At 48.0% G+C, this 9,792-nt stretch overlaps 2 protein-coding genes across 4 annotated transcripts in view; both read left to right on the top strand.

The window, feature by feature from the left end:
• ITK (IL2 inducible T cell kinase) overlaps positions 1–4,413 on the top strand; it is a 31,881-nt gene extending 27,468 nt beyond the window's left edge. For both annotated transcript variants that reach the window (XM_064161973.1, XM_064161974.1), the window contains exons 14-17: positions 316–380; positions 466–584; positions 3,654–3,811; positions 4,342–4,413. In XM_064161973.1, coding sequence (XP_064018043.1) covers positions 316–380; positions 466–584; positions 3,654–3,811; positions 4,342–4,413 — 414 coding nt within the window. The remainder of the gene's footprint in view (positions 1–315; positions 381–465; positions 585–3,653; positions 3,812–4,341) is intronic.
• Positions 4,414–9,286: 4,873 nt separating this feature from the next.
• CYFIP2 (cytoplasmic FMR1 interacting protein 2) overlaps positions 9,287–9,792 on the top strand; it is a 58,618-nt gene continuing 58,112 nt past the window's right edge. For both annotated transcript variants that reach the window (XM_064161968.1, XM_064161967.1), the window contains exon 1: positions 9,287–9,529. The gene's annotated coding sequence lies outside the window, so the exon portion shown is untranslated. The remainder of the gene's footprint in view (positions 9,530–9,792) is intronic.

Here is a 9,792-nt window from a genome sequence, read left to right as displayed (position 1 = left end):
CATCAACCACTGCTGCTCTTTTGTCAGGGGAGCAAGGACTTTGAGTAGCTGTGGATATTTTTGGGTCTTTATCCTTTCTGGGCAACAAAAGCCTTCAAGTCAGACTGATGGCTGAACAGATTTCTTGGCAACAGGAACATTCTGGCTGCAAGATGTACTGAAAGCATGAGAAGCTCAAGTTTTCACCATCTTTGTACAGCACAGTGTCGTTTTGATTCTCCTTTTTAGAAATGCTATCTGCTCTGCTAGTAGAAAACTACTTGAGTGGCTGTGATAGCCTTTCAGCTCTGACCTTTGCACCTTCTTTTCTTGCAGGCTGCTAGGAATTGCCTGGTGGGGGAATCCCATGTGGTCAAAGTGTCTGACTTTGGCATGTCAAGGTAATGGTGCCAAGGCTCCACATGCTCCTGTGGGGCTATCAATCAGGAGATGGAGGGGGTTACTCAGCAGACTTCTCTTTTCCAGGATTGTCCTTGATGATCAGTACACCAGCTCCACGGGTAGCAAGTTTCCAGTCAAGTGGTCTGCTCCAGAGGTTTTCTCCTACAGCAATTACAGCACCAAATCTGATGTTTGGTCATTTGGTAAGAGCCTTTTGTCAGAATGGGGAAAAAAAAATCAGCAAACAACAGTTCAGGAAACCTAGGAGCTCAGACCCTAAGTAAAATCTTCTAAGCACTACATCCTTTCAGGTCCAAGGGTATTTTTCCTGACTAAAGCAAGCCTAAGTCATTTAAGTGAAAGAAAGAAAGAAAGCAAAGAATAGTAAACTACCTAACTACTTAGGAACACTGCAAATACTGCCAACCTAATGTATTATACCTGAACAATGCTGTATAGTCATAGGATAGAAGAGACTGGAAGGGATCTCAAAAGCTGATCTGGTCCAGCTCCCCTGCCAGAGCAGGGTCACCTAGAGCAGATCACACAGGAACACATTTAGACAGTTCTTGAGTATCTCCAGAGAGGGAGACTCCACAGCCTCCCTGGGCAGCCTGTTCCAGTGCTCTGTCACCCTCACAGTGAAAAAATTCTCCCTCAGGTTCACATGGAAGCTCCTATGCCTCAACTTCCACCCACTGCCCCTTGTCCTGTCACTGGGCATCACCGAGAGGAGGCTGACTCCAGCCTCCTGGTGCTCATCTCTTACATAGTTATAAACATGAATCAGGCCACCCCCTAGTCTTCTCCTCTCCAAGCTGCAGAACCCCAGCTCCCTCAGACTCTCCTCACAAGGAAGATGTTCAACTTCTTCAATCATTTTTATGCCCCTGTGCTGGACTTTTTCGAGCAGCTGTTTCCTTCCTGAGCTGGAGGGCCCAGAACTGCACACAATACTCCAGATGAGTAAAGGGGAATGAAAATCTCCCTCAAGCTATTAACCACAGCCCTTCTAATGCACCCCAGAATGGCATTGGCCTTCCTTGCCACAAGAGCACACTGCTGGCTCATGGTCATCCTTACATCCACCAGGACTCCCAAATCTCTCTCCCCTTCACTGCTATTTCAGGCAGGTGCACCAGGAGTGTCCAAGAAAAGGTTGGAGAGTCACTAATGAGATTGTTTAACACAAGGAAAGACATGGTGATTCTCCCCCTTTGCTGGTGATTCTGCCCCTTTACTCTGCTCTCCTCAGACCCCACCTAGAGTACTGTGTGCAGTTCTGGAGCCCCCAACACAAGAAGGACATCAAACTGTTAAAGTGAGTCCAGAGGAGGCCACAAAGATGATTAGAGGGTTGGAGCACCTCTCCTAGACAGGCTACAAGAGTTGGGGCTCTTCAGGCTGGAGAAGAGAAGGCTTTGAGGAGACCTTAGAGTAGCCTTCCAGTATCTGAAGGGGGCCTATAGGAAGGCTGAGGAGAGACTATTGACAAGGTCTTGTAATGACAAGATGAGGGGTAATGGGCTTGAACTGGCAGAGGGGAGATTCAAACTAGATGGTAGGAAAGGGTTGTTTGCAGTGAGGGTGGTGAAATACTGGCACAGGTTGCCCAGGGAGGTTGTGGCTGCTCCCTCTCTGGAGGTATTGAAGGCCAGGTTGGATGAGGCCTTGAGTGACCTGTTCTAGTGGGAGGTGTCCCTGCCTATGGCAGGGGGTTGGAACTGGATGATCCTTGAGGTCCCTTCCAACCTAAACCATTCTATGATTTAGGCAGTCTATCTCTCTGCATGTGATTGCTGGGCACTGATGCTTCCCCTGAACCCTCTGCCTCCCCGAGGTTGCTCTGCTGACTCTATTTGCTTTATGCCAATCTGAAAATATTATTCCACTGTTTGCATTTCCTCACCTCATTTCCTGCTCCCCAGTGCATTGTTTTATGAGTTGCCTCTGTTCTTTGGTCTCCCTTCTGGACTCTCATAGATAAGAAAACTGTTGTATATTTTTTTTCCCCCAAAGTCATTGGCAGTGGAGATAACAAAGGCTATCCCCTGGCCTCTTGATCTGGCACACTGATGTGTCTGGCCCATCTCCAGCTCGCATGGAAATCATGGTCCTGCAGAATGAATCAGGGCAGTGTGCTGTGCACAGCACACAGTCAATGGGGTGCCACTCAGCTCTGGGCCTAGCAGTAAATAATGCAGCATTATGACCTTTGCCAGTCTGTGCTGGTCAATTCTGTGCTCCCCTCTCCCTTTACTGCCTTCTGCTGTGTTGAAGTTGTGCATTCCTGCGGTGGCTTACGAGCAGCACCGTGGGAGTTGGGTACTCAGACCCACACAAACACCTTTGCAAACCCAATGTGGAGAGCACCATTCCTCTTTCCATGTCTCCTGGCATGTGGAAGAGTCTCCTCGGCACCCACCACACTTCACAAAGGACATTTGCCAGCAGAGCTGTCTCTGACACCTCACAGCAGAGCAGCAGTGGCATGGGTAGGATGTTCTCTGCTTCACAAATCAGGAACTGGCCTGTACACCGACAGCCAAATGCTTCCAAAAGGGTGCTCAGTTTGATTTACAGTGAAGCCAAGCCTGATGAAGTTGGCTCACTCCAGCTCCAGGCTGAATGAAGTAGGGATGAGCTCTGTTTGCACTGGCCAGCCTCCTGTGTGCAGTGTGCAGACAGCAGTGCTGTGCATCTGTCAGACCTGTTAGCTCCCCAGCCAGCAGGGTTTGCAAAAGAGGATTCCTCTGTCGTGTCATGGTCTCATGACTGTGAGAAGCTTTCTGCTCTGCTACTCTGTTCATCTCTTCTGCCAGACCTGAAATCCTGCTGTGCCCAGGAGAACAAAATAGGGGTGAGAAATTCCCAGTGCAGGAATCTGCATGCTGTGGGAGTACAGCTGCTTTGCTTACTCTTCATTAGAGATCATTGGTGAGGAGCTGCAATCTCTACACATCTTCCTATCTGAAGAATTCAAAGCTGGGAAGCAGGCATTATTTAGCAAAGCTGACTGCAGAGTTATACAACTTCATTTCAGATCAGTCTGTCTCTCTCCCACTGTTTCTAACACTGTGCTCACACTGATCAAAGGGCTCTCAAACACTGGAATGGTCTGCCCAGAGCAGCGATGGAGTCACTGTCCCTGGAGATGTTTAAGTAGCATGTGGACCTGGCACTTAGGGACATGGTTTAGTGCTAACCCTTCAGTGCTGGGTGTAGGGTTGGACTGGATGATCTTTGTGACTTCTCTCATTTGTTTGCTTTAGGAGTGCTGATGTGGGAGGTCTTCAGTGAAGGCAAAATTCCCTATGAGAACCGCACCAACGGAGAAGTGGTGGAAGAAATCAATGCAGGATTTCGGCTCTACAAACCCAAACTGGCCTCCAAGGCAATTTATGAGGTCATGAGCCACTGCTGGAAGATGGTTAGTATTGTCATGGAAGAACCCTGGCTCTGAAAGAAAAGACCTTTCTTCCCCTTGGCTCTCAAGAGGGGAGAGAGAAACACACATTGCATGTTAACACAAAGCAAAGTCCTTGAGGCAAAGCAATCTGTAGCTTTCATCTGCACTAGCAAGCCAGCTCTAGGCTCTTTGCCTTTTATTTAAGCTGATGTTTCTAGAGAGTGTGTTGACATCACCAAGAAGTCTGTGTAGTGCACCTAATGCTAGTTGAAATTCAAGTCTGCTTCCTAAGAAAGCTGTGTTTTGATAGTGATGGTAGAAGTGACAGTCAACCCATTGCAAGGGACTTAGTGTCCATGGGGCAAAATTCGCTGCTAGGAGGAAGGAAACATTACACAGAAGGAACCTCATTCTTCTGCTGGCACTTTCTCTGAGTCAATAGATTGGATTTTTGTTAATGCTCAGTTTCCTCACAAGGTTTTCCTTCCTAACCTTGCCATTCCTCTCAAGCTGACATTAATGTACTCCCTCTCTCTTCTCTCCCTGCTCAGAGGAAAGATGACCGACCCTCCTTTTCTGTTCTGCTATATCAGCTGAATGAAATCTCTGAGTATGAACTGTAATCATGGCAGCCTCCACTAAGCAAAGCTAAGAGAGTCCTGAGAGAGCAGATGGCTGGATTTTCCCTACACAAAGCATGAACAGGAATCCTCCCATCATAAACACTTGCCATAAGCCTGGGGAGAAGGAGAAGGCAGAGTCTGGTATTTGCAGACAGACAAGATAGCCTCAGGTCCTTCCAGAGCCTAGACAGACACAGGCTTTGGTCTGGCTAAGAATGTGGTTTGCATCTTGCAAGGAGAAGCAGCAACTGAGAAGTCTGGAACCACACAATCCATCAAGTGTATTTCTCCTGAAGATACAGCCTCAAAACTAAGAGATCTGACATTGCTACTGCAGTTCTGTGCACTCCCAAATGAAGGTCTTCCCTAGGGAAAAAAAAATCCCAAACCTTCCTTTAAGTGAGGAGGAGAATTTAAGACACTTCTTTGGCTCTGTAATTCAGAGTGGGCTTGACCTGAAACAGGAATAAGTCTGGAATACATGGGACTGCATTTCTAATGCTGATGTTTTGAGATGATTTTGTTCTTCCTTTGGATGATTATCTCTCAAACTGTGGCACAGTCAGAAGAGGATTCTGTTACCCAGTAAAATGAGGAGTGGTCTATGTGTGCATGCAAGTTTGTAAGGAGAGATGGCAAAAAACTCAAGTCTTGACAAAGAGTCTTGAAATCGAGTGGGTAAATGAGACTCTGATGAAAATGGAGACATTCCTGGAGGGAGGCAGTCAAATTTGAAAGTTTCCATTGATTTTTTTCTTCAGTCTTGCTAAGTTGGAAGATAAATACATGACCTTCATTCAGTTACTTCGAACAAAACGCTGAGCCATACAGAGTGCTATGTGCTTGCAGTCCAGGACAAGATGGGAACCTACTCCTGAACTGGTGTGTCTGGGAGGAAGGAGCCAGAAGGCTCAGAAGTGTAGCCATGAGGAGAAAACATGCAGAGTATGTGCTCTGTGCACCAGTACTAATGGGAAGAGTTTTCTCATACTTCAAAGAGTAACTCAACCATCACAAGTAAAGACTTTTCCATCTCTTCTGTGAACAAAGGGACTGATCAAAGGAAAAAAGTCTTCTGCAAAAGGACTGCCAGGGTACTTACTCCACAAGGAGTTCCACATTGTGTGGTGACAGCAGAAGAAACAATATCCCTCTCCAATGCAAATCTGTATTTTCACTGCAAAACAAAGACTGATTTGTCACAACTGACCTCAGAACCAAAAGTGTGGGTGTTGGTGTGCTGCAGAACATGTAAATAAGACCAGAACTTTCTGCTAAGCTTTAACAATAACTAGAGAAGTCAAGAGGACTCACGGATGCTAAGTACCTGTGTGCAGTATGTATTTTTGATGCTTCTGTGTTTGGGCAGGTGAGAACATGAATAAACCTTAGGTGACAGCAGCTTACAAAACCTCTGAGGTGCAAGCTCCCATCATCACAGAAGTCAGGTTCAAATACATTTGCCAACAAAAATGGAACAAGGAAATAATGTAAACCCATGATCTCACATAGTGTGTGCAAAAAACAGTTCTTCATAGGAGGAGGCTTAGTTTTTCCTATTTTTCATTCCCATGGTTCCAGAGTAGCTTTTAGGAGCCAGAATGGGTTTTTTTCCAGGTATATGGATACAGGCAAGATATTAATTCCTGCCTTAAGTGTCCTCACATTTCACTTTAATTCCATATTCTTTTCTGTGGTTTGCTCCTACAAATATCATGCACAACAACTCTCCCAGACAAGGAGAATCCTATCATTCAGATGGAAGGTTGTCAATCCTAAATGCAGGGTCAGAATGCTACCTTCAGATAAGGACTCCTGCCAAAATCTCTTGGTAGTCTGAATCAGTATGTAGAATATCAGCATCTCTAAACAGATTCTGAATTTCTGCCTACAGTGAATTTAAGCTGTTTATCTTTTTGTCCCTCTTGTCCTTCAGTCTGAGTTAACCTGTTGTCACATCCTGGTGATGTTAAATTTGGCATTTAGCCAGGGAAGTTTGAGGACAGCCAGCTACATTTGAGGACAGCTAGCCACAAACCAATGTTTTGTCCCCCTCTTGATTGCACTTAGTCCATACAACCACAGGATACTCTGAAATTACTTTTCCTGAAGCACACACACTCTGTGGCAGGAGTATCTGCAGATCTACAAAGTTACCCTTCTGGCTCACTGCCTCCTTGGAGGAACCAGGGGTCGGTAGCGCTTGAAGAGGTTGTTTATTAAGCAGCAGCAATATTGCTCTGCTAGGAAACGTTTCTGAGATTATATTTATGTTTGGGTGTGTAACATTTATCAGCTAGAGAGTGTTGCACAAAATAATATTGTGATGTTTTATGTTCCGTTTTCTTTTGCAGTGCTTCTGTGTTAACTGTGTGCATTTTAACGATGAAATGTGAAGGCCCTTCTGTGGCTTTCACTATATGTTAGCAAAAATGCAATAAAAAACATCCTCCTGCCACAGCTTGCTCTTCCTCCAAATCCTCCTCAGCAGAAAGCAGACAGGTTGCTTCTGCCTTTCTGAGATACTTCTGTTCCCCAGAACGCTGGCTATGTTTTAGAGTTAGATTATGTGCTGAGTTGATGGGAGTAAGAAGTACAATCATAGGGTCATAGAATCAGTCAGTGTTGGAAGGGACCACAAGGATCAGCTAGTTCCAACCCTCCTGCTGTGGGCAGGGACACCTCGCACTAGATCAGGCTTTCTAGAGCCTCATCCAGCCTGGCCTTAAACACCTCCAGGGATGAGGCTTCCACCACTTCCCTGGGCAATCCGTTTCAGGGTCTCACCACCCTCATGCTGAAGAACTTCTTCCTAACATTGTCTGAATCTACCCATTTCTAGCTTTTTTCCATCCCCCCTAGTCTTATCACTGCCTGACATCCTAAAACATCCCTCTCCAGCTTTCTTATAAGCCCCCTTAAGATACTGAAAGGCCACAACAAGTCTCCTCTCCAGACTGAGTAGCCCTAACTCCCTCAGTCTCTCCTCACAGGAGAGATGCTCCAGCCTTCTGATCATCCTCGTGGCCCTTCTCTGGACACCTCCCAGCACATCCATACCCTTCTTGTATTCTGACCTCCTGCAAATTAGGTAATTTACAATATGGACGTGTGGATTTGTAAGCCCATCATGTGTGGTGGCTTTAAATTCTCTGAATCTTCATAAGAAGGGGGCGGTAACCTCTGAGTGATGCCAAAGGGTGTTTCCCCACACCTATTTGGTTACCAGGGGACTTCAGGAGTGTTTCTATTTGATGTTTGTCTTTGTGCTCTCTGAGTGCTGCACTCATCAACATGACAGGGTACAGGTGAATGGCTCAGCTAAATCTCACTTGGCAGCCACTTCAAACTTGCGTGCATTCTCCTGTTCACCTCACCATCATGTTATCTCTGCCCTCCACACACGGCCAGCTGATGCACACACTCCTGTGTCTGTTGCTGCATGAGTCTTGCCCCTCATTGCCATTTCTGCCAGCCTGTGGACAACTGCAAGAGGTTTGTTCTATTATTCTGTAATCTAAGATAACACTGAGTAGAAAATTTAAACAGTATCATCACATGCATGGAATTCCCATCCCTCTGGGCCTGGCTGATAATGGGAGAAGATTAAACTGTGAGGGGAAAAAAATTATCCACATTTTCTCTGTCAGAATTGTCTCCAGCTGACCTTGCTTCACCCAAAGCCTGAGAACAATATTAGCTGTCAAATCTTTTGGGATCTGTGGAAACAATGCTTACTAAGTTTATTCTGACAAGCAATAAAAAGCAAAAAGAGGAATGATGTCTACAAAATGTTCCAGGTAAAGGTGAAATAGAGTGCCATGAAGGGGAGGAGTAGCCTACTCCCAGAGATTCTATTAATCATTTTTTTTCAGGTGTGGTCCTGTCTATCAAAACAAAGATAGTTCCTAAGACTGTCTTGATTGTGGTTTGCAGACCCTGATGCCCTCAGCTTGTGGCATCCTTCAGCTTAGAGCAGCAGAGCCACAGTGTCAGTCTGGTGTCCAAGCTTCCCTGTAGAACTAACTTGTACTCATGGGCACCAGGCAAAGCACCGCACTAGCATGGACAACAGAGCAGAGATCTCTAAGGAATCAGGAGTGTCATTGCTGCCCACAAGGGGCCAGATGGCAGTGTTTTTTTTTTTTTGGCACAGGAAAGGAACACTGCCAGGACCACCTGAGAAATACATCTAGACTTTCAACAGTCCTTGGATGTCCACTAATGTCTTTCAAAAGACAGCTGCATCAGAAGCTAAGAGGGATGCAGGAAAATGAAGGCAGGTTCCATATAGATTTCTGTCAATCACCATGAGGTGATTTCTTCAGAAAGCTGTAAGAGCCCAGCTTGGATTTTACAGTAGGTCTGAATAGCTGTATTCCAGCTATAAAAAGAAGCATGAGCAGAAGGACTGGAAACTTGTCCCTGAAGAAATGCCAGATGCCAAAAATGCCAAAAGGAAGATCTTCTGGATGTGATGCTGACTCAGAAGAGGCTTGGAGCTGTCAGCAAAGGCAATGCCTTCTGGTTTTGGTCCTTAACATGCTCAGCGATCCAAGGTTTTCTGTGTATTCTGTAAGCAAGGCTTTCATTGAACTGGTAGGTGCAACCCAAGGATGGTACTGATCCTCTGCGGCGAAAAGGCTGAATATCTGAGACCCATGCGGCTCAGCAGCGGGGAGCCGGGAATCCCAGCCGGGTTCTCCTATCTCAGGGACCCCGAACGCGCTCACCTAGCGTCGGGCCTCCAGGGGACTGCGGCAGCCGCCCCTGGTCCCCTCGGCGCTCCGGGGAGGGAGCCGGTGGCCTTCCTCTTCCCCCTCCCCGGCGACACCCGTGTCCAGCCGGCAGGAGACCCGCGCCATACGGGGGATGCAGTCCCCGGCCCCGCCGCGCATCCCCCAGCGCTGCCCGGGGGAGGAGCCGCCCGTGCGGCTCCAGCCCCTTCCCGCGGCGGGGGCCGGGGCTCCCCCCGCCGCCGTGCGGAGGGGCCGGCGGAGAGCCGCGGAAGTGCACTTGCTGCAGCCATTTCCTGCTCTTTGTGCGGGCGAGCGCGGAGCATCCCGCGGAGCGGAGCATCCCGCGAAGCGAAGCATCGCACCCCGCAGAGCGCCAGGTGAGAGGAGCGGGGGTGGGCGCGGAGGCTGCGCAGGGGCTGAGCGGCCTCACCCCCTCCATGCAGCCGCGACTTCGCGAACTGTGGCCGCCGCCAAGCCCGCTGCTGCCCCAGGCGGGCTCGACGCGGGCGATGGGGGGCAGCGGTGGGGCAGGTGCTGCCGCCCCGGGGCAGAGCGGGAGCGGGAGGCCCGGGCGGGCCGGGATGTGCGGGGACGTATCCCACAATGCTTAGAGCTACCTGCAGCCTTCAGCCTCCCCGCA

The sequence above is a fragment of the Pogoniulus pusillus genome, chromosome 22 (genome assembly GCF_015220805.1).
Source record: "Pogoniulus pusillus isolate bPogPus1 chromosome 22, bPogPus1.pri, whole genome shotgun sequence".
In the NCBI taxonomy this organism is placed as follows: domain Eukaryota; kingdom Metazoa; phylum Chordata; class Aves; order Piciformes; family Lybiidae; genus Pogoniulus; species Pogoniulus pusillus.
This window is presented reverse-complemented; position numbering and strand designations above follow the sequence as displayed.